The sequence below is a fragment of the Cavia porcellus genome, unplaced genomic scaffold, assembly GCF_034190915.1.
Source record: "Cavia porcellus strain 051 isolate PalLab524CR breed Dunkin Hartley unplaced genomic scaffold, mCavPor4.1 scaffold_10, whole genome shotgun sequence".
In the NCBI taxonomy this organism is placed as follows: Eukaryota; Metazoa; Chordata; class Mammalia; order Rodentia; family Caviidae; genus Cavia; species Cavia porcellus.
The window spans coordinates 61088301-61113442 of NW_026947493.1; the positions used below are offsets into that span (position 1 = coordinate 61088301).

Sequence of the window (25142 nt, forward strand, 5' to 3'; positions counted from 1 at the left end):
TTTTTCTTATCTAGTTAATTGCTTAACTATTTATTTCCAGGTAACACCACTAGATTGTAAGATTTGTGAGGCATAATATTTTGTTTACTGTTTTTATATATATTCTCAGTTTAGAGCAGTATTTTATAATATAGCACACATTAGTCACTAAAAGTATATTTTTTGATGAATAAGTATAAACACAGAACTGGTCATGAAAGGATTTCACTTGCAAAATGCTTAAATTTTTTCTCTACATTCTTGCTCTTGGGGACTTAGTTGTTCTAGCATAAAATTCTCCTAGCCCATAGAAAAATGGTAAAAATCATGGCTATGTTTGAGCTTGGAGAGATGTTTGACATTAGTCTAAGTGCTTTTGGTGAGTTAATTCATTAACCAATTGTATTGGTCAGCTTTCCCACCATGAAAATATAGTACCAAACACCTATAACTTAAAGGAGGGGAGGTTTAATTTAACTCACAGTTTAGAGATATGCAGTCCATGATTAGCTGGCTCCCAGGCAGAAGTGTCAAAACAGAAGGACATTGCAGAGCAAATATTCTCAGCTTAGAGCAGGGAATCAGAATAAGGGAACAGTGCCAGAGAGGGAAGGGCAAGAGACCAGACATACAACCAAACCCATCCTCAGTGACTCATACAGAGACACCCAAGAAATGTCTTCCATCAGTCCTCTGGGTGGATCTCATAGCCAGTTGTGTTGTCACTGTGTCTTAACTACCACATCTACCCTTTGTCTATTGCTACCTGTTGTAATAAGGGCTTACAAGGGAAAAGATTTAATACAGGATACACAATTTATAGAATTATTTGAAGGCCTGGATCGCACAGCAATGTGTTGCATGACTCCAGCTGAAGACCTAGAACTCATGGTAATGTCTTCTACCTCCAGCAGTCCAACTGGAAACCTAGTATCCATAACAATGTTTCATGCAAGTCTGTATCAAGGATCTTCCCTGGGAAGCCCTGAAAGTCAGTAGTGGGAGCTAGAAAGTCTGTGCCAGCTGGGTGAAGGATCTGTGCTAGCAGGCTGAGGGATCTTCACTGGAGCTAGGAAATGACACAAAAAGTAAGGACAAGAGCTCCTCCCGAGACAACAGCAGCTATCCTCAGTGGTGGCGAGGATCCAAGCACCTCCAAAAGTAACAGCTGACTTCATACCAGAAAGGTCAAGTGTGACAAGCTTCTCCAGAGAATCAACAGCACACAATCTTCACCTCTAGCTCTCTTTTTTATGCCATTGGCAACAATACTCGGGTGGGCCTTCTACACCCAGAACCATGCTAATTCATTTCATTTGGGTATTACAAGTTGACCATTAATTAATCTAGCATACCTTAAAGTCTCAAGAGTTCTGGCATTTCTCAAAAATCAAACTCAAAGTCTCTTCTGAGACTTAAGGCAAACTCTTAGCTGTGAACTTCTTAAGAATCAGGAACAAGTTACATAATCCCAAGGTACCATGCCCCAGGGTAAACATTCCCATTCCAAAAGTGAGTGGTAGGATAGAAAAGTATCAGACCAAAGCAAGACTGAAACCCAGAGGGGCAAATATTGAGTCCTGCAGCCCCATATGTGACATTCAGGGCATACAATAATAAAATGTGAATTTCAGAGGGTATGTGCAACCCAATTCTCTGGTGTTGCTGGTTGCAGCTTACAAAGCCTTACTTGAGCTAATTCTACCCTCAGGTTGTAGCTTTCTCATGTAGACATTCCATGTTCCTGGCATCTCCGGCTTTTTGCGTTTCACCTGTATCTTTGGCTTCATTCCCACAGCTTCATGTTCTGCTCTCTTAGGGGCTTTTGTCTTATCTCTCAGATCTTTCTTTGAACTCTGGGAGGAAATTTCCCCAACCCAACAACCACTGCATTCCACATACTTATAAAACAAATATCATGCAGATGATGCCAAAGTGTTCTGTAAGTGGGAGCAGTAGTCCTGTCCCCTTGAACCATGGCTGCTGCAACCTCTAAATGTCTGGAAGACTGAACACAGTGAAATGAATCTTTAAGAATCCAGTTCCTCAGGAGGTCCTTTATGAGCAAGAGGTTCAGAAATTCTCTTCTCAGTTTTTGCATTCTTGAGCCACTAGTGGGTGGGGTCTTGTTAATCTTTGAGATGCCTCAGGGTGGTTTTATTTTTATTTTTTGCTTTTGGAATTTGAATGCTTTTATTTTGTATTCATCAAATAAGAACAACAACAACAACAACAATAACAACAACAAAGACTTTTTAGGTTCATCAACCATTATAAACCTACAAGTAAAAACTTGAAATAGTGCCAGACGGGGTGGCATGTAACTGCAGTCCCAGCCACTCTGGGGACAGCCACTCAGGGGACACTTGGGTCCAGGAGTTCAATGCCAGCCTGGACAACATAGCCAGGCTCAGTCTCAATACATAAATAAACAATAAAAAATGGAAATAACTGACCATTTTTTGGACATTATGGAATAGTGATACAGTCATTCATATACCACCACCTGTTTTCATTAGTGATGGGCCACATATCCAATACTGGTCCAATGACAGTGGAGTTAAAAAAAATTCTTGTTGCCTGGTGACATCATAGTCCCCCTAGGCATGGGGACAATGCATTCTCACATGTTTGTGACAATGCCAGAATAAACAAGCCTACTGCACTGCCAGCTGCCAATTAGGTACAAAGGAATAGCACATACAATTACATATAGGCTGTAATACTTGACAATGTCAATAAATGATTATGTTATTGATTTATGTACTTACTATAACTTTTTCACTTCATATGCATTATTTAATATAAATTTTGCAACAGGCTCCTAAAGTCAAAGGATAATTTTTGTTTACAGTTAAGAAATAGATTCAAAGACATTGAATGACTTGTCAGAGATAACCCAAGAAGCAAGTACTGTGGGCTGGGCATATAGCTCAGTGGCACAATGCCTGCCTCGTGAACATGAAGTCCTGAGTTTGATTCCCAGTTTTTAAAAAAAAGCAAGAATTGATGGTTTAGAGCACTTAGTCTGTGAAGGAGGCAAGAAAACACATATAAAGGGTAAAATAAGAACTGGAACAATCATGGCACACATAGATGCTAAAATTCATGTGCTTTCACTGTTTTTTTTTTTTTTAAAGCAAAACAGAAAAAAAAGTGAGGAGTGGTACAGAATTTAAGAAAAGAGAAAAAAGCAGGGAACACTAGTTGATATATTGCATATTGTTATCTCAGAACTAGTTGCTCAGGTTACAAAATCTAGACACAAAAGTGGTCAGTCAACAATGGCAACAAATGGCTGTTTTTTTTTTTTTGATGAACCAACAGATTAGTAGTACAGTTATTTGTCTAGTGTACATATACGTACATACATTTATATATGTTTACCAACATACATATAATCTTTTCCTTTCTTTCTGTTTTTTAGTTTCCCCTATCCCAGAATTCTGTCCTTTTGAGCATTTTCTTTCCTTTTCATTATTACAATATCTATTGTATATTTTGGATCTTATTACTCTTTTGGATTTTTATTTCTTATTATTTTTATAATACAGAGACAATGTAATATTTATAAATGTGAGTTTGATTTATTTCACTTGTAAGTATGGTCTCAAGCTGCCTCTGTTTACCTATATAAGAGGATGGCTTTATTCTTATTTCAGTATAAAGCAATTGGTTTCTTTTTAACGGTATTAATCTCTTCTGCACTCACACCTCTTTTGGTCAAAACTTTACATGTGATTATTTCAAGTCTAAAATTTAAGTTTTTCAAAATTTTCTGCTCTACCATTTGCCCCCAGTTCTTATTTCCTGATGCAGCCTTGTTCTCTCTTCCTCCAGTCTGTGAATGGTGCTGACTCATGGGAAGAGGGTTGGATGGCTGGCCATATAGCTCAGTGTATAGTGCCTACCTAGCAAGCATGAGGTCCTGAGTCTTATTCCCAGTTTAAAAAAAAGAAGAAGAAGAAGCAAGAATTGATGGTTTAGAGCACTTAGTCTCTGAAGGAGGCAAAAAAACCAGACTGGCTCTTCCTAGTCTGATGGTGGCTCACACATAAAGCTGATTCCCAGACTCTCCAGTTCTTACTATAAATCTGGCTAAAATCAGACATCAGTAACCATACAACAGCATGAATGTTGGGCTGCCTTAAAATTTCCTCTGCCAGATTTATTAGTCCCCTCCTTTTAATGTAAGTCTCCTGCAAGGCCTTAGGGCATGGGCAAAATATAGACACATTTTCTGCCTCTGATCCACCTGCCTATGGAGTACTTGTTCTCAAGTGAAATCTCCTCAGTTTGACCTGACTACAATACTATCAACATTTGGTTCTGAGCTCTAACCAGAATCACTTGTCAAGACATGTTTACTGAATTCTAGGGCTTCTGTAGCCTGTGTCTCCCCACCTTTCCAAACTTCTTCCACAAACTTAATTCAAAGATTTCTAAACAACATGGCTAGGTACAGTCATAACCCCGATGAACCCACTTCTCTGGTACCAGCTTTCTGTCTTAGCTTTCTAATTGCTGGGACACAATGCCCAACACCTACAACTTAGAAGACAATACATTTAATTTGGCTCTTGGCCGGGCTATTTATCACATGGTCAACTGACTTCAAGACAGAAACACCATGTTGAAGCGTCTGGTATAGCTAATGTGCTCAATTCATAGTAGCCAGGAAGAAGAACAAGAAAACAGTGACAGAGAGGAGGAGGCAACAAACCAGACACAAAGCCCAAGGCCATGCTCTTCTGACCCATCCAGTCATACCAGAAATGTGCTCCACAAAATCCAAAGCCAGTGAAATTGACACTCCACCAAAACCACCATTCTACCTTTCAAATATACAAAGTTATTATTATAATTAGGATGAAGCACTAGAATGATAAAGTAACAGAGGAACAAAATTTGGAAGTGGTGAACTGAGATTTAGACTCAGGTAATTTCATCCCACAGCAGTTATCATATGTCTGAAACCTACTCAAAGCCCCCTTGTTAGCTTGGCATTCAAGTCTTTCAGCCTTACAGTCTTTCATTTCATTCATTCACTGTTATATCCATTCAACACATATTAAATATCAAAATTATGCTGGACACAAACCTGCATCCTGGGAATAAAAGAGCTGAATGACATGATGTCTTTCTTCAGGTCATTTGAAGAAGGGAAAAGGAAAAGATCCAACAGAAATGTGAACGTACTGATTTTACCAGTATTCAGCACAATTAAACCTTTGATGAAGCTGAGTAGGAACTTACTTATTTTATAACCTGAGATTGTTTATTTATGACAAGTGATAGACTTTGTTATTTATGAGGCATTCTTCCAATACCTGATTTCTCCAAACACTGCCCCAGCTTTCAGAGTAACTAGGACTTGGGCACCATCAGGACCTCCAAGAACTTGGACTTCTCCTTGTTTGATGATATACATTTCTTTACCAATTTCTCCCTATATGCAAAATATGAGGAAATAGTAAGCACTTACTTCTTGAAAATTCACCCCCATATTAAGAAATATAGACTCCTCTAGAAGAGTAAATGTTGACAAAGGAAGCAAGGATCATTATTGTAAAAGCATTTAGGACCTGAAGTGGTTACAGACATGGGTTGGACATACATACGAAAGGGTAAACCATCACTGGGCATGTGGAGATAGTCCATTTGGCACATTGCTGCAGGAAGTAATTGATTGTGTGATTGAACCTGGCTTGGTGACCACTGCTGTGCTTTCAAGAATGTGCTTCTTCTGTCCAAATAACATGGGCTCTGGTCATGTGAAGGTCAGTTCTATTCTTTTTAAGTCACTGAAGTTTGGTTTTGGGAATGGGACTGAATGAGAATTTTATGCTATTTTTCTTATTTTACATTGAGAGGGAGTGTTAATGTAGCAGATTGTTTTTCTCAGTCCTTGATTATCCTTGAGGATTCTAGGGTGCTAGGACAAGGATTCCCGATAGATTCCTGAGAATTCTACTGGAAGTGAAGAGTGTTATTGTATAGGCCTGAGGTGGTATGGCAGGATACACCAGACTGTCAGTATTGTTTCATGCATGCACAGTGATTTCTAATATGTATCTTGTACCTAGCTTGAAGTCTATGCCATGACTAGTCATGTAACTATGAGACTGTCCCATAAGAACCATGGACCCAAGCCTCAGATAGGCTCCTGGAAGGAGAAGTCTTTTGCTCATGTTTCTGTGACTCACTGGAGAGAAAAATGCATCTAGGCAACCTTCATTGTAGTAGGATTTAGGATGCTTGTGCTTGATTTCTCTAATCTGCTCATGCACATCTATTTTGTTCCTGTCTCCTTTGCTTTAATAAACCCTATGCTATATAACTTTACACTAAGTCATGTGAGTCCTTGTAGCAAAATACCAAACTGACAGGTGTTTATGGGGCTCTTAGATTCATCTCACTCCAACTTTTAAAAAGAATCAATAGTTTTTGCAAGAGACCTCAGTGGTATTCAGTTGCAGAATGGTTGTTAAATTATAAATAGGCAACTTTACATAATATTAGGCAAATTATTTGAGTACCAGTCCCCATACATAAAAATAAATAGAGTCTTGATCACCCTGATCAATTGCTGTGGTCTTAATATATCCTCCAGGTGTTATGTGTTGGATTTAATTTCCAAATTAATACTTTGATGGTGTTTGGAGGTGGGGCCCTGGAAGTTGATTAGGTCATAGTTTCATGGATTATCACCAGAGTGATTTTGTTACAAAGGCCTGGCAAAATTGCTCTCTCTGATGTCATGTAATGCCCTTTGCCATGACCCAGCAAGAATGCCCTCACTATGATGCTGGCACCATGTTCCTGAATTCCCACAGTAATAGAACTTTGAGCTAATAAATTATCCAGTCTGTGGTATTCAGTTATAGCTACAGAAAATGGACAAAGACAAGTATTTTGAAATAGCATGAATATAAAGAATTTGTTACTTTATATAAGAGTGGACCAGGTTATTTGAGTTACTCAAATATTCTCAGTCATATTTTTGGAATATTAAATCAAATCAACTTGAGGTTAAGCAATGTTGATTATAACAGATGCTCTGAGATGGTTGAAACAGTATCTACTTTGTTCCAGTTTTGAGCACAAGGCTTGATAAATAGTAGGCATTCATTTATGAAAAAGGAAAATACAACTTAACTATGGGAAGTTTAGAAGACTTTTGATTTCTAGGGTTATGTTCTTGTCACTGTCTATCAAGTACGTTATAATCACCAAGTTGAATTTAAAGATATCTGTCTACATCTCTGAGTTAACCTGGGAAACTGGAATACTTATTTTATCACCTTGATGTACTCCTTGGGAAGGTAGAGTAAGTAAGTACTATTACTTCTGTTTTACAGAAAGAAAAACAAAGGGACAGATTGGCTTAGCTCACTAGCTGACATTCAATGTGTTGATGTTTACAAGCAAAAAAAGCCTGGAACATACATGTCCTAATAACAACAGAAGAAATTTTAAAATTTTAACACTATGCAAAATATTAAAGCATATGTTTATTCTTAAGTATAGATCAAAGTAGAAATTAGATTGATTTTATTATAGCTATTTATATAATGCTAATGGTAACAATATCTTAGTACTTGAAGAACTATAATATTTGATATTGCTTAGTTCCTTAGTTTAATTTCTATATTTGTTGTATCAGAACATGTTGCTTTATTGCTGAAAGTACTTCATAGCTATAAACTCACTTAATTTCTTTAAAGATCCCAGCAACGTCAAATAAGGTAGATATAATTATTGTTATTTAAAAATTGGTAATAAGAGTTTAGGAATTAAGTGCTTTGAGCAAAATTACAAAAACTGGCAGGTGACAGTCCTTGGACAGGCAACACTTATGTTATCTGACACTAAGACACAGATAGACTGTACCTAATGATGAATCTGACATTAAGACTGATCTTTAAAAAACAGTAAAATAGCTATAAATGATTTTGAAGAGCAAACTGTCTGAAAATTAGTTTTCCAAGAGATAGTCCAGGAAGTAATGATTAAGCCAAGGTCATATTCCTGATTTTTTGCATGAAGTAATTCTCAAGGAACTGGAATGATTTTTCAGAGGTAGTTATTACAACTGACTGGAGGCAGAAGTACATAATGGGTACTTAAATATAGTTCAGCACTTTTAATTATTTCTTAATGATCATTTCAATAATTTTCGAAGGAGATCTGGCATAATCAAGGAACCAAAACTTCCACTATTTCTTGCATATCTCTAGCTAATTTAAGCCTTTTCTGCAAGTTTAATTAGCATTTCAATGGAGAAGACATTCATCAGAGAATAAGGGCTGACAGCATCTGCAAAATAGGATCAAAACAAGATTTTTTTTTGGTGTATGTACTAATTTGGAGAAAATGTAGAAATGCTATAGGTTCTTGCAGATTGAGGTAAATCCTTGGAGACAAGGAATTTAGGGCACCTGTTCAGGAGGCTTCAAAGGCTGGTGGGAGCATTATGACACCAAAATGAACTCCATTAGGGAAGAGCCATACTGCTCACAGCAAGGTTCCTGGGGCATCAGTGTCTCTCAAGAATTTTTCTAGAGGTGCAAATTTTCAGGCTCCACTGCAGAAATATTGAACTGGAATACTGAGGATGAAGTTCCAAAAATCTATGCTTTAACAAGCTTTCTGGGTGATTTTACACTGTGAAACACCATTCTGGGAAAATTCCCAGATAATTTTGAAGCAGTCCAAACTATCCATTTAGTAGGTTTAGGAAATATTTTCAGGACTAGGCCATTTAGCAAACTCAGGCCCAGACTCTAACATTCTTCAATTAGTTAGGTTATCTGAAACTGAATATTTTTTTCCTGCTTCCTTTTTTTATAGTGTTTTATGGAAATGGTAAGCTAAACCAAGCCGAATTCAGCCATGTAAAGTTTAGTGCAGTAGCAGCCTTTCTTCTCTGTCCTTATCTCCTATCACATAAATCTCCTGAAATAAAAACAAAAAGGAAGACATGTGCCTTGCCTTTTCATTTCTGCTCTTCCCTCCATCCTTTTTTCCTTCCTTCATTTGTGTTCACTGATCTGTTTTTATTGTTATTTGATGAATGTGGTATATAAAAAGGTAGAGATGAGAAGGTTGCACGGCTACTCAGCATTTCACACTTTGTTAAACAAATTTGCGCTGCTGAGGGACTCAAGTGCTAAAATTTCTAGGCATAATTTCAATTTTCAGTCCTTGCTGCTGGTGGAACAATTTGCAAGGCTATTTTGGTGTATTAGGCCATGTCATTGCGACGCACCACTGCCCAAAGGGGTCCTTAAACTGCACTGGAGTTTGTATTTTCCATTTTAAAAAATGATTCATTTCACCAATTTGTCTACTTATTATTTCTAATAGCAGCTTCTTAGTTGCTGTCTGATTCTCCTTTGTTGACCTCTTCCATAAATGTTGGGATTCTTCAAAGTTACAGCCTTGACCTGCTTTCTCTTACCTTTTCTTGACCTCGTGTTGAACTCGACTTTCATCATATTCCAGCTTTCAAGACTTGCCTCCAGTTTCATCATCTCTGATACAATGTTCCGCCTGTGACCTGGAGTCTCCACCCCTGAAGGACACTGCGGCCCATTTGACTTTTTCTTTCCTCACCAGTTGTGCCACTCACTTAACTTTCATCCCTTGGATTTTCCAAGCTCTGCTTTGCCCATTAGCTCAGGGCTCCAACTCTGTCAAAAATACTGTCTTGTCTACTCTTTTTCTTTTTACAAAGAAATGTTTTCCTTTAGATTTTACAAAGGTCACGCCTGACAAACTGACAAGTTCCCTCTCTCCCGACCTCTAACTTAAATTACATTAAGTGCCTTTGTCACTACGTGCTTTCCTGGCAATTTTTATTTTCTCCTCATGCAATGCCACACATTTTGGAATCATGTGTTTATTTAATTCCATTTATTTATTGCTTTTCTCTGCAAATTTGGCTGTATTTTGGAATCATAAGGAAACTTGATAATGCCAGTATGTAGACTCCATCCAGACTACTTGAATACCAAGATATGGAGCTCAGACTGCTACCCTCAGGTGACACTGATGTACGAAGTGAGCTGAATTCCACTGCACTGGACTGCAAGGTCCTGGAGAACAACACCATCTTTTTTCTCTCAGGACTCAGAACATTGCCTGCCCTATCGCACTAAGAATATTTTATTAGTAAAGAATTCTAGAGTTGTTATAACAATTATCTCATTGTAGTCCTCTGCATTTTCTTTGCAGACACCAATTCTTCCTCTCTGCTTTATCTCATGCTGATTGTTTACTCAGAGTACTTATTTCCTTTGGTTCAGTCCAATTCATTTTCCAGTACTTAGCGTGAGGATTTTTAGGAAATCTTGCCAGGAGCTAGGAGCGACCAATATCCTTACTTTATTTCCTGCAACAGATCGTACTTATTGCTACTGTAGCATTTAACACATTATTTTGGAATGAGATACAGTGTTTCTCATCCTCCCTTGCTTGTGAACTCCCTAGGTCTTGGATCCTCTCCCATTTTTTGAACTGTCTTTTATTTTTTATTTGATTATTCACCTCACCCAGGTAGGTACTCTCTTGAGGTATAAAACCTGGGTTATAATTTCTTATGTCCCTTCTAAGGTTAGTGATCAGACGTGTGCAAAAATATTTATCCAGGGAGAATACTCACTTTAGAATTGCTTATAATAACAATTTGGAAATTGATTATAGCTCTGTAGACTAGAATATTTTGTAGCTTCAAAGAATCATGTTATAGCTGACTTAATGCTATCTAAAATGTTCATATGATATATTGCTACGTGACAAAACAAGTTTCAAAACATGTAAAGTATGAGGCTCATTTCATTAGAAACTCATCTATTCTTCAATTTATAATAAAAGATTGGTCAAAATATATGAATGGTGTGTATTTTTAGGTGGTAAAATTTTGGTCTTTATGTTTTGTATATTTATTTTTTTTTGGTTTATTTTAGCTTAAAAATAGTAAGTATGTATTATTTTTACAATAATAAAAGTGCAGTAAATTGTGAAAATAATTGACGTTATCCAGTAACTGGGTGAGCAACTGGAGATAATCGTAAGTATGCAAAATTACGAAATGGGTAGAACAATGTATCATTCCTATAACTTATTCCTCTCCTTTAAATATTTAGAATTAATAGGAAATGGTGGTTGGTAATTTACATTTATACAAAGTGAATTTTCAGGCTACCCGCACTTTTGTCATATATGTAATGAAATCTGTATTGTCTTGTTCTATTTTTTTTTTTTAATTGGTACCAGGGATCGAACTCAAGACTGCAAGCTTGCAAGGCAAGTGCTTATGCTGCTGAGCTAAATCCCCAGCCCTTGTCTTGTTCTATTTTGAACTTCAGAAGTACATTATTATTTTATGAAATTATACACAAAATTATTTCTATACTATGGAATTCAACATGGACAAATTTGCCTCAACTATGTTCTTGACCTATAACTGGATTGAAATACTTTTTAGGTGCACGTTTGAAAATTAGTATGTAAGGAAAGGTGTATTGCTGTCTCTGGCTCCTCCCTTCTCTCTCTAATTCCTTAATGCCATGGGTTTAGCAGATTTCTTCTACCATGCTTTTCTACCTTGAAGCCAGCCAACTGTAGACTGACCCCGCTGACACTGTGAGGACTGAGTATGGTGCCAGTAGAGAAGATGCCCTCTGCAGGATCTCTGTGCTAATGGAAGAGGGGGAAATGACGGCCATGATACAGAGATCCACTGTGGCCTCTGTGGGTGGCTTCAGCAACATCACCATCAGCTACCACACTCCACACAGCTTTCATATGGACCCTGAGTTTGAGGCCATCTGCATCTCCTGTGCCCGTGCTCTACTTCTTGGAGACAGCTCCAAAACCTGGGCACCTGGCCGAGTGAGAATTATGTCCCTCAACAGTCTCCTGACACAAGCCTGGTACTGTTGTTGAGTGGGAGCCATCCTAGCCAACCCTGCTATCATCCTCCCATCCTTGTCCCCCTTCCCAGCACTTAGGGACCATGAACTCTCCTTTTTCTAGGAACACAGCTTCAGGGGACTTGGCCTTTGACAGGAGCCCCAGAAGAGTGAACAGTCTTTAGAACTGCCCCACACCCTGGACAGAGACTAGTGAGGCAGCTCTGGCCTGTCCACCAGTTGAGGGGGCACAGTCATCTCAAGTTCGGGAACATAGGAGAGACCTGAACCCCAGAATCTATCTTCCACTCTGAGCCTTCTAGAGCTCCAGCCTCTCCCCACTGTTATAATCCACAGAGACACAGTCAGGGACAGGTTGGGCTTCAGGTTCCTAAGAATAGAAACTTCCCAGACAGCTGTAGGTAAAGCAAGCAGTCTGCTTGTCTGACACAGCATGGGGTCAAGGGATAGTGGGCAGGTCCTCATTTAGCTGCTAGGAGTGTCCCTGTGTTGTTCACCAAACCTTCCTGCTGAGGCCCACAGAATACCTGTGGCTGTCAGTATTACTTGAGCCCAAGTAAAAACCATCCCAGCTAGGGCTGAGACTCTGGGTCAGATGCCAGGTCTTGGTCTACAATTTAAATTGTTGCACATGGAACTTGAACTGTGTGTCTAGTTTTGTTTTAAAGATTTCTGTTATTGGTGTATGTTTACATTACATAGTGGTGATGTTTGTTTTGTGGAATTGGCCCATGCACATTGGCATATCTGTTATTTTTGGTTGCTGTATCCCCCCCCCCCATTTCCTCTCTTTTCCTTTTTATTTTGTTTTTGTTTTTTTGTCTACTTGAGACAGGGTCCTGCTTTACAGGCCTTGAGCTCACTTTGTAGCCCAGGAAGGTCTGGAACTCGCAACAATCCTCCTGCCTCAGCCTCCTGAGTGCTGGGATTACAGGTGTGTGCCACCATGCCCGGCTTCTTTTCCTCTTTAAAGTGTAGCTTCTAGTGAAGAAATCAAGACTCCGATCATTTTGTTCTTAGTATGAAATTGTGACTTCCTTTCTGTTTGTCACTCATCAACAAAACATTGTGGTGGGAAGAGAGGGTCTAGTTTATCGCTAATGAGGGAAAAGATGAAGAGCTTCATTATTAAAATGAAGATGTGCCTCAAAAAAATACCACCTCAATATCATAACAAAACACAGTCAGTAATATTAAGGTTTTATAGTCATACACATGTATAGCATAGATAATATTAGTAGTAATATCTTTGGTTTCAGATTGACTTCTATAGGAATCTGAATTTTTGGGTTTTACTATTTTGGTGTAATATTTGAATTTTTTTGTTTTATTAAAAATATAACTGCATATCTTATGAAAAAAGAAAATAGTATCTACTCACCTTTTTGCAGACAAAGTCACCAGGTAAATAGATAGCAGATTTCAATGTTAGCAACATGTCATAGATCATCTGGGTATCACAACCCTATATAAAGAGAAGCACAATTCTTATTGACACAACTAAAAGGCCAGTGTTCCAAGTGAATTTAAAATGCAATGGAAACAGGCAAAATAGATGTTGCTTGCATCAATGTTGCAATTTTAATTGCCTTGGATGCAGACTTGCCTTTATTCAAATTCTAGAATGAAAAAGATACCCATCGTACAGTGGGAAGAGCTTGCAACTCTATTAAGTGTTTTGCATGTGAATCTTGTCTCAATGATCTCTTGCTATACAATTCTTAAGTCCTCAGTTTCCTAGTCTATAAAATGATTATAATAATAGGGTGAGAACTAAGAGACAGAGAGGGGAAGAAGGAATAAAAAGGGGCTGAACATGATTTGAGATGTGTCATGTACATGTTCCAGCTACCTACAATGCACATAATCATCATGTGTCACAATCATAAACCGATAAGATAATAATGAAAGTGGGGGTAGGAGATCGAGAGGGAGATGGAGGGAGGGAGGGAGAAAGGTGGGGAAGGCAAAGAGAATAAAAAGAACCAAGATAAATTAAGTACGTGTAACTATTCCCTAAGATAAATTAAACACCATGTACAGCTTATATGTACTAATCAAAAGCAAAGAAGGATGATGATGCCTGTAATCCCAACACTTGGGAGCTTGAGGTAGGAGGATGGCCAAGAGTTTAAGGCCAGCCTGGGCTACATAATGAGTTCAAGGCCAACCTGCACTACAAAGCAAGATCTTATCTCAAAAAATATCCAAAGCCAAGACCAAAACAGACAGAATGGTGCCTATCTCATAAGTAAAACTTAATGTGCTTAATGAGTGATAGCTGTTACTGATTATGATTATTAGTATATTAGGAATATCAGATTACAGTCTTTGCTAAACATTCTTCTTTCTTATAATAGCTTTCATACCATTGTTAGATATCTTTTAACTCTGTAATCCTGCTTGTCTTTGTTTAGTAACTCAATTGTCACTTTCTAAAGGTAGGAAAAATGTACGTTATTGATACAAAAGCAGTATCTGTTGAGTTAATGACAGACTCTCATACCCACTTTAATTGTGTAAGAGACAAACTTGTATATTACATCTAATATATATTGTCTCAATAGTTACAGCTACATGAAGAACTAGAGAAAAAGCTAGAGATGCTTTAAAAAAATCTCTCTTACAAAGTGGTTTTGAATGTTCTGCTTCCACTGAATATATTAATTTTTTTTCTCTCCAGGCTGGTAACCAGTAGTGTCTTTCATTTTGTGGTCAGTCCTGCTCACCCTTAAGGGAATTATGATTTTGTAGAGAATTAATGACAGTCAGTACCTGAGGAAGGAGGAGGAAAAGCAAAAGGCCTGCCCCCAATTTGTGAATGGGGCAATCACTCCTTTAGCCATGACTGGTTTCCTATAATGGTTTCAGTAGCAGACACTTGACCTAGATCCATATGAAATTTAGACCTCAGGGTGGCTTGGCTGATAAGAAAAGTTAATAATTTATGATTGAAGTATCTTCAAGTAGCTATTGGTGAGAAGCATTCAGATGAACTTAGTGTTTGAATTTTAAAAATTCATTTGAGAAAGGGGTGCTTTTGATTTTCCAGGACAGAAAAAAAGAGGCCATGGCCAGAAGAAGGATCTTCTTAAAGCACCCCAACCAGCGCTGAGGAGAAGCTCTGAGGTGCAAAGCTGCGAGGGGTGCCCTTGGAGGAATTAAAGATGAAAGCATTTTGGTCTAGTTAGGATGATGCTGCAGTAAATAGAAAAACTATAAGATGATAGGAGACAGTCTTAAGACTTACTGGGTAAATATCCAGAAAGCTTTTAAGAGGAGGGAGTTACTTTCATTTGGGAGTGAGAAAAAGAGGACCCTGCCCAAAAGTGTTCATGTTGCTCACATCAGCAGCACATAAACAAAAACTGCTTGTAAGGCTGTGAAAGTCTCAGTCATTAGAGCATGAGTGTTATTTGTATTTGCAAAGATGCGCAAAGGCCCTTGGATGTAAAGGGAAATTTACACTTTACAACAGAACTGCTTTACACAACATATATACTCTCTATATAAGTACTCCTGTGTCTCATAGGTCATCATTTTTTGTTAAAGCAAATCATAAAATTTTTTTTCTAAAAAATATAGTTTTACTGGTTTTAATGTAAGTTCTCTAAGTAAAAGCCTCAGGTGCCCAATTTCTTCTATGTGCTGTTATTATTTCAGCATTGTTTCATTTTAGAAGTTGGCATTGTGGACATTCAAAACCCACTTAGGAAAAAAAATCCTCAAACATTGCATTGATCTTTAAAATCTTCTCCATTAAGGAAAGTTACTGTCTTTGATGTTCAAAAAAGGAACTCCACTAGGAATATGCTTGGAAGTTCTTGAGAATGATATAGAGTCATACCTTCCTCTGTATCAGTGGGAAATTGGTTCAAGGATCCCCAAAGACATCAAAATTTGTGGATGTTCAGGTCCCTTATATAAAAGGAACCATATTTGTATGTAATCTAGGTACATCTTCCTCTATACTTTCAATCATGTCTAAACTCCTTACAGTACCTACTGCAATGTAAGTATTTTTGTATTGTTTAAGCAATAATTACTAGAGAAAATTTTGTACATGTGCAGTACAGGCACAATTTTTTCTAATATTTTAGATCTGAGGTTCTTTGCATTTTTAGATGCAAAATCTGCAGATACAGAAGGCAACTGTACTTGTCTGGAAATATTCAGTGAACCTGGCTTTCAATTGTTTATGTCCATGGAAAAGAGTTACACTGTAAATTATCAGAGCTAGACAATATCAAAAAATATTTTAGTATTTACTTTCATGTGTACAGTTGGATTTAGGATGTTAGTTTTTACAGTCTTAGTTATACTTTGCAGGTCAAGACAATAGTTTCATTCCTTGGTCACTTCCTATTGGAACACAGTTTGATGAAAATTCATGACTGTATTAATTACTATTCACAGGAATTATTAATGAGTTTTAATGTCTTATGACAGTAATTCTGACTTTATGCACACATACACACAAATATGTGTGTGTAGTAAATTTGTATAACGTTATGTGGCCTTGGTATCCATTTTGAATATAAGTTTACCTTTTTTCATACCAGAAGTTAGGCTTGGTGATCCTTAATGATTTCATTATTCATCTCCTGTCAGTTTCTCAAGGTGGTTGACTGAATTATTTGCCGCATACAACTACCTCCTGGTGCCCATTTCCTTACTGGACAGCTAAATGCAACCCACTTGACTTGACTTACTGACCTTACAGGGTCTGTGCAGATAGATATACCATGCTGTCCCCTCACAGTCCCAGCATGATGGTTTTGGGTTCTTACTTGTTTGTTAGAAACCAAACATTAGACTCCTTGTGAAAACTTGCCTGGCCAACACTTTGGACCCCATAAATGGTGTGGCTTATAATCTTCCCTGGTTTCCTACCTTCTTGATTCACCACAGGCTGGATGAGCAGGAGTAACAGGGGAGCCAGCCCCATCTGCTGGCCCCCTGATCCTATGAGCTATGCTGACACCTTTTCCCTGGGATTCATAAGTAATAACATTGCCTCCGTGCTTTCAGGTGTTTTGTTGTGCTGCTTCTGTGTCTCATATGATCAACATACTTGATGACAACCCAGTTTTTTTTTTTTTCCAGTTTAGAGCTTTTCTACAGAATGACCATTTTGTAGCCATAAACTGGACACGGGGCAGACAAGAGCCACAATGGTGCCTGATAACGTAAACAAGTTTCTTGCAGAAAGGGCAGCTAGTCAGACAGAGTCCGACACTTTCGGCTGTCATCCAGAATAGAGAAACATCCTGTGACACATTCTAAAATCCACAGCCACCTCCCCTGTAGCCATGTCACTCTCCAGAGAGATACCCCAGCAAGTCAGAGGAACTCACAACACGTGGCACACAGTAGTCTTCCCTGTTCCCAGTTTTGCTTCCCAGTGTAGTGTCACTTATAGTCAACCATGCCCTGAAGTAATTAAATGAAAAATTGTAGAAATAAACAGTTCTTCAGTTTAAGTTACACATTATTCTGAAGAGCATAAGGAAAACTTGCATTGTCTAACTCAATCTTGCCAACCACATGAATCAGTGTATCCATCCTGTATGTACTACTTGCCTGCTAGTATCACCTTGTCTCATTTCTCTATTCTACTATTGTGATATCACAGTGTTTGTGTTCAAGAAACTCTCATTTAATATTTCTAAAATGAAAGACTAGTCATTTTGGCAACTTGATTATCCCAACAAGAAGTCATTAAATGCTTCCTTTAAGCAAATAGGTGAAAATTTTCAACTTAAGGAAAGAAAAAAATTGGACATTCAGTTTGTTGAGATCTATGGTAAGAATGAAACTTCTATTCATGAACTTGTGAAGCAAACATAAATTGAAGATAGTTTTGCTGTTGCACTTCAAATGGAAAAAATTACAGTTACTATGTGTGGTGTTTACATAAGGGGGAAAATATGTTAAATTTTAGATTGTAAGTATCTAAGGGAGCTCATGGAATGCATCCCCTGTTAATAAAAGGTGACTACTTGCAGTGTTTTTGATATTGAAAAATTGAAAAAATATAAAGCCATTGGGGCCAGGGATATAGCTCAGTGGTACAGGGCCTGTCTGGCAAGCATGAGGTGGTTTCTATCCCTGGTACCCACCCCCTGAATATATGTGTGTGTGTGTGTGTGTGTGAGTATATATATATATATATATATATATATATATATATTCTATATATAGTTGAGGATTTGGAGGCTGGAGTATTATAGAGTAGCTAAAATAAATTATATATATTTATTTATAATTGAACTCAAAAAATGATGTGGTCTGAACAAAACAGTTATGGAATATATTCAAGTATATTATAAAATGTAAAATAACAAAATATTGCCTGTTGTTTACATGAGTAAAAGTAAAGTTATAAAAATGATAATTAGAAAGACATTTTCAAAAACCAAATTAGTGTACACCTTGGTGAGAAAAGGAGCTGGTCTGGGGAGAAGGGATGAGACTCTAATTTTAATTTTTATTAATTAAAAATTTTAATAAAAATCCAAATGTGTATCTGTGTAGAAATGCATTTCATCTTTTTTCTTCTATCCTTCAGCTCACTGGCTAAATGCACTAATAAAGGAAACCAAATCAATAGAAACTATTAGACCAACCTAGGAGATAAGCCCTAAAATAGATAAGCAAACAATTAGCAGTCTCCTCAGTAGGAATACACACAGCTCTCACATCGATAGCTTTCAGCTCATAGCTTAGATTTTTCTGAGAGAAAAGCATTTGAACTATTCTAAATGGGACTTTTTATCAACATACTTTCGGAGTACATAGTTCAAATCACATGAACAGATCACAATAACTATGTAGAGTAACAAGTTAGAATTTTTTTCTCCAATCAAGGGACTGTCTCTCAATTGCTTTATAGAAAGGTGCTTCTGGCTTTGTGCAGCTGTGGTTTAGGACTAAATCTTTCTCATTTGGATTTAGGATGAGCGAAATAAATTTGCATTATGAAATCATTGTATTTTGAGATGTTTTTGGGAACTACCATCTTTTTTCCCCATAAATATGACTATTTTCTCAAGATTACACTTTTCTCCACTATTATATGATTAAAAGGATTACATCTCAAGGATAGCTTTTCTTCTTTGTGATTCAGTTCTATTTAATTGATAAAGGTTATTAGGATGTTTTCTGTTTTGTACAGTGTAAGAGCACAGCCACTGTTTCACAAATATCCCTTTTTCCATAAAGAAAGAAGTACCTGATTAAGTATCAGCATTAACACTTTATTAAGATGTGACATTTGTGCTAAAATTTACCGTTTTTCTAACTTTACCTGTTTCATTTTTTTCAATGCCCCTGAGATGCTGGGCATTAATGAAGATATAGTCATCATTCCTAGGTGAGGAATCTAAGTCTTATCAAGTCTACTGGTTTTCTCTTAAGTCACACGTGTGTCAGACCATGTATTTTATCTGCATCCCAAGCAACTTGAGGTCACATTGTGTGTATTATTCTCTGCTGTATCCCTAGTGTAGCACCAGGACTTGGGATACGTTAGGCACTAAATAAATACGGGCTGATGTACAGAATAAAGTTGTTAGAAATTATTTTGGACAATGGAGATTCAGCACTGTATAACAACTATGTGTTACACATTTGATAAAGTCTGGAGATTTCAGTGGAGTTGTGAGAAATCCTATTCTTATTCAAAGCATGACCTCTAGGTTAGAAGATGGTTGCTGTTCTCAGGGAACTTTTTTTTAATAATGAAAAACTCTGAATTTTAAAATTGGTACCATATTTATCATTGGGATACCTATCCTTATAGTCCTATAAGTTTTACTTATTTCTAGGCTCATTTTTTCTTTCTTTGAAACAGGATTCAAGTTATTATCAGTAGCTTATAATTCACTGTGTATTAAGTTACCCTCAAGTGTATTCAGGGCTTTTCCCAGTTCAGATTTGTTTATTGCTGGGAGAAATTCTTTGCTGTATCTTCAACACCATCATCATGAAACAAGTAACTGATAGTAGATCTAGTGCAGGGAATTTGGAATCCTGGTTTCCACGCTATTGGCTATTCCAGTGATGCAATCTACATGTGCTGTTGGGAGTTGCAAAGCCAAAAGTAATAAATAATCTGCAAAGCATTGTAATGTCATGGCTCACCAGTATTGAATTTTAAATTATATCAGGCTTAACCCTACACTCAATGTTTGTAAACACTAGTAAAAGTCATCTCCATCAAACTTTTTTTGAGAATTGACAATATTTATGGTTTTTTAAAAAGAGCATCACAGTCAAAGTGGGAGATCATGTGTTGGATGGAAACATAAGGTTGAATTTAATCTATATTGCTAAGCAAGCATAGTTGAAGATTCTGATTTCACCTGTATTGACACTTCTCTGATTGTTTCAATTTTATTTCTCAGTTACTAATAGTAATGGCAACTATAACTTCCTGTGTACCAGATACTGATAAGAGAAATTTATGTGTTTGATTAACCTATCCTTATATGGCAATTAAGTGTGTTATTGCATATTTAGTTTCCTTATCCTTCTGGCGGCCTTGAAGAGCAGAGACAGCATGGATGTGATAACTCCAGGTATCCTGACTGCCTAGCTCAGTGCCTTACACAAAAAGACTGCTCAGGATGTGTGGTCAAATGGAGTTTATCCAGGTTATAATTGCACTCTATGATATAACTTAAAAATCCTAGCAACAGTACTTTGTTATTGTTACCATCATGGCAAAAATAATAGTTGGTAAAAATAATGCATAGCTTCACTGTGCCCTGATTTCTGGCCCTGACAAATAAATGCAGTGAGGGCATAGCCAAATGGAATGTGACTGCTGGGAACCCGAGTGTTAGTGGTGGAAATCATTTTGCCATTCTCACTTTATTCTTGGCTCTGACTGTCATGCACATGTAAGCAATGCCTTTTCATCTTTCCTACTGCAAAAGTCACAGACTTTCCAGACACCATTTGCCACATAATCACAAACAATGAGTCATTGATTCCAGTCAGGGGTGATGTTCAGGATTGATTCTGTGCAGAACCACAATAGTCAGGCACACTGTGCCTTCCTTGAGAGATGCCTGGGGGGTACTTACATTTCAATTTTGGTAGGTCAGGGTCTCTGTTTTATCCTGTTGAGCCATGGGGTTGTTTCTAAAGCTGTGTGATTTAAAAATAGCCACTAGGTGGTGCAACAGAGCTTTTTATTAAATTTTCTATTTCTGATACTTTAGTGGCAGAGGCAAACTGTGATTTTCCAGGCATTTAATGGGATAAAATCAAAATCAGAATAATAAGCCATCAGAAAGTAGTGAAAATTGCCCAATCTCATTGAAATGAATCACTTCTTATTAGTTTAATATTTGTGTGTTGGCCCAAAATAACATGAAATCTGTAAGGAAGAGGAGCCATTTTGTGAAAAAAATTTTAAAAATACAATATGACCATCTATCTCAAGCTGTCTTAAAATGCTCATCACACTATGTTGAAGCAGCAAACTTTACTTATAGAGTTACAACTGATTGAAGCAAATTTTAATGAAAATTTGTGACTAATTCTATGTGGTTTGAAAGGCAAATACATGAAAGTCAAGATCTCTTTTTGGTGGGAGAATGGAAAAGTATGTGTGAATTTAGATCTATATCCAATGTGCCAAATCTAAGTCCATGACAGTGGCCAAAGATGCATCACAATAAACAACTTTTGATTGTAGTAAAATTCTCTTGGTTTCTCACTGCTATCATTCGGCTATGAAACGTCCCCTAATGGCTTGGTTGCCAGTCTACGAGGCTACTGGAAAGCGGTTAACCTGTAAGTAGGTGGAGCCACACGGAAGAAAGTCAGGTCACTGGAGAGCTTGCCCTTAAAGGGGTTAGTGGGGCCCTGGCCCTCCCTCTTCTGCTCTTTGCTTCCTGACTGCCATGAAGTGCACAGGCTTCCTCCATCATGTTCCTGCCATGAGATACTGTGCCTTTGTAGGCCCAGAGCAGCAGAGTCAAGCAATCTGGACTGAAACAAACCTTTCTTCCTTTTAAATTGATTATCTCATGCATTCTGTCCCAGTGATGGAAAGCTGACCAACACACTCATCAGTTAGTCCAAAACATAAGTACTGTGGCAGTGGGCCATGACAGAGAAAAATTGCCACTTTATGACTAGAATCAGAGAGAATCAGAAAGACTGAGAGAAGTTATAGTTACAGCCTTCAGAGTCATCCTCCTGGTAACCTACTTCCTCTAGTCAGGCCCCATCTTCTTATAACACATTCAGCCATGTGCTCATCAATGGATCAGAGGGTAACACCGTCATGAGCTAATCGCCTTCTGAGAGTACCACCAAGAACATTGCTGCATTGGGAATCAAACCTTCAATAGATTCTTTGGGCAACATTTCATATTTACACCCAAACAATGGACCCATACTCCTAAAGACAGGTTTCTAGTTTTCCAGAATTATGATGCTCTATTTATCTCCAGTTTCTCATTCTGCAGGCTCTTAATTATCCTTGTAGGCATTCATATCTCAAATGCTCCTCCTCTGAGCCCTTATCTCTCTGGGTACAAAGGCAATGAATGCAGGTGATGGATGCAGAACGATATAAGCATTAATTTGGTATAAGTTATAAGGTGTAAGGTGTGGGATCACTATTCAATCCATTTCCTCCTTAAAAAATAACAAATTTGTATAAACTGCTGAGCTGTCTCCATGCAAATAAATTTAGAGAGACTTCATACCTACTTATTTTCTACTTCATTTGGCTTTAGGGAAAGAATTACTTTCACTGGACAGAAATGGAAATGGAAATAGGTTCTTTCTAGAAAGAACTGCATCTTTAATGGAAATGTCAGGAAGGAATGTAAGTTTATATATAAGCAGGATGTGCAGATGTAAGCTTTTTTTTTCTCAATCAAATGCAGCTATTTGATGGATTTCCAAAAACATATAAAAGCAAAGGAAAAACTATGAATTGAGAAGTAGTGACTTTCCAAGTTGAGAATAATCCCACAAAAGTCATTGATATTTAAAGTATTTTTTTTCCTTTAGGAAAAAAGCTAATTGCCGTTACTTGTCATTAGTCAAATTAGATAATAAGATATAATGTGTGTTTTAACATTTAATAAAGTGTCAGTCTAGTTTTGATTTGCCTACAGCAAACAATAACATATAGAATACTGTTGGGTCTAGTACACAAGTAAGTATATGTGTATATATTTAAAAATAAACAACAGAAGCAAACATTTGTGATAACTGCACACACTCAAGTGTAAGATATTATGATATTTCTCTTGTATTTTATATGCTGATTGTGGCCCCCTGAGTTGAATTCATGACCTGCGAGGGATGAAAACCCGCAGTGTAAGAATCATCTCTCTACACTGTATGAATTCTACACTGTATGAATGCCTTGCACAGTCTTTCCGCTAGAAGATCAAAAGCTCACTTGTACTTTCCTGCTTCACCAGGGGCTTCCATTGTGGGGGAGCTGCTACCAGAAATTGGAAATTACTTTTTCAAAAAGCTAATTTTCAAGAATTGGCCCCAATGCCTCCTCCTCCCTCCGTGGCTCTATGCCTTTCTAGCTAAGGCTTTTGCTAAGCAGCGGCTCTGTGTCAGGAACTACACTTTGCACTCAGATGCAGACAGGACCCAGCCGGGTTTCCCAGGAGATTATTTTCCCCACTGGACGTGTCTACATCTTCGAACCAGACCACACTGAGCATTGTTTTGGTGGACAGTATAAAGCAAGTCGAATTGTTCTGCATATAACAATCTTTCGTACATAAAACTTGTGCTTCTTTAGAATGTATTTTCATTTTTCTACACTTCCGCAGCATTTTCCTTGAAGACCATTTCTTCTTCCTCCAGTGGTTTCCCTTCCTACTTCACTGCCTTCTTCTCCTTTTTTAAATGGAAGCATAATCTACACACAGTGAAATAAACAGATTCTAAGGGACAATTGGATCAGTGTTGACAAATGTATGTAGATGGATGCCTAACCTAGAAATAAATGATACATTTCCCTAACCCCAGATTTTCATTCTGTCTTTTTTTAGTCAATATTCACACCTCTATGCTCTATTACACTCAGCCATTGATCTGCTATTATCACAAAATAATTTTATAAAATCTTCTTCTTAGCCCACCATTCAACCCTGCTCTTGTCTCCTGAGCTGGAAGATATTCAAATGTGTCAACATCTTTCTCAAAACTGGGTATTTCTAATGTGATATTAATCTAGAAGTGGTTTTAATAGTCAAACAAACCAATATAATGTTAAAATTTAGGGCAGGATCAGATATAACTGTTGATCATATGTAACTTGAAGTCTTGTAGAACAACTCAGAAAGAGTTGTTATGAAACAAAATTGTTACCTCTGTCTCTGTCTCTGTCTGTCTGTCTGTGTCTGTCTCTCTCTCCAGTCTGGACTACGTTCAGAGTTTACTTTTATATTTGCTGCAGTTTAATCTTTTTTGCTTTCATTATTCTATTAAATATTCAGTTAATTTAAAATTCTATGTTTTAAACTACTCCATGTTTTAAATATGGTCTCACTATGTAGTTCAGGTCGGCCTTAATCTCACTGTATAGCCCTGGCTGCCCTCAGACTTGTGGCAATCTGCTTGTCTCAGCCTCCTAAGTGCTGGTATCACAGATGAACACCATGCCCAGCTTACCTTTATTAAATATTGATGGAAATCCACATCAGGCCATGACGAAGCAAGGAGTCAGGCTGTTGACCTAACTCTGTATCCTAAGAGTCATCAGTTGGCACTGATTCTCTTTTAATACTGGGGTTTGATTCTTCCTAACCATTCTGATACACTGCTTCTGCTTCTTTATTTTGTCTCCAATAGTACTGATTATATATTTTCGAGGTATATGATTCTGTGTGAATTACATTTTCTTTTCTGTCTACACTTGCATTCTAGATAATCATCTTAAATATCATGCCTTAAAATATACCAGTATACTGATAGGGCCAAATTTATTGTTCCAGCTTAGACATCTCCTTTCAACTCAGATTAATCACATTTCCATCTAGAGGTATATAACAATCACCTCAAACCAATACATCTGTCTCAGTCTGTTTTTTTTTTTTTGCTACCATGAGACAAAACCAAAGAGTAGATAATGTACAAATAATAGAAATCTGTTTTTCATAGTTCCAACAGCTAAGAAGCCCAACATCAAGGTGCCAACAGTTTTGGTGTCTGCTCCCTCTTCCA

At 37.4% G+C, this 25142-nt stretch overlaps 1 protein-coding gene across 2 annotated transcripts in view; it reads right to left on the reverse strand.

The window, feature by feature from the left end:
* Nucleotides 1-25142, reverse strand: part of Cngb3 (cyclic nucleotide gated channel subunit beta 3) — a 142211-nt gene that overhangs the window by 16232 nt on the left and 100837 nt on the right. For both annotated transcript variants that reach the window (XM_063257530.1, XM_063257529.1), the window contains 2 exons: nt 13300-13383; nt 5310-5428 (listed from right to left, as the gene is read on the reverse strand). In XM_063257530.1, coding sequence (XP_063113600.1) covers nt 5310-5428; nt 13300-13383 — 203 coding nt within the window. The remainder of the gene's footprint in view (nt 1-5309; nt 5429-13299; nt 13384-25142) is intronic.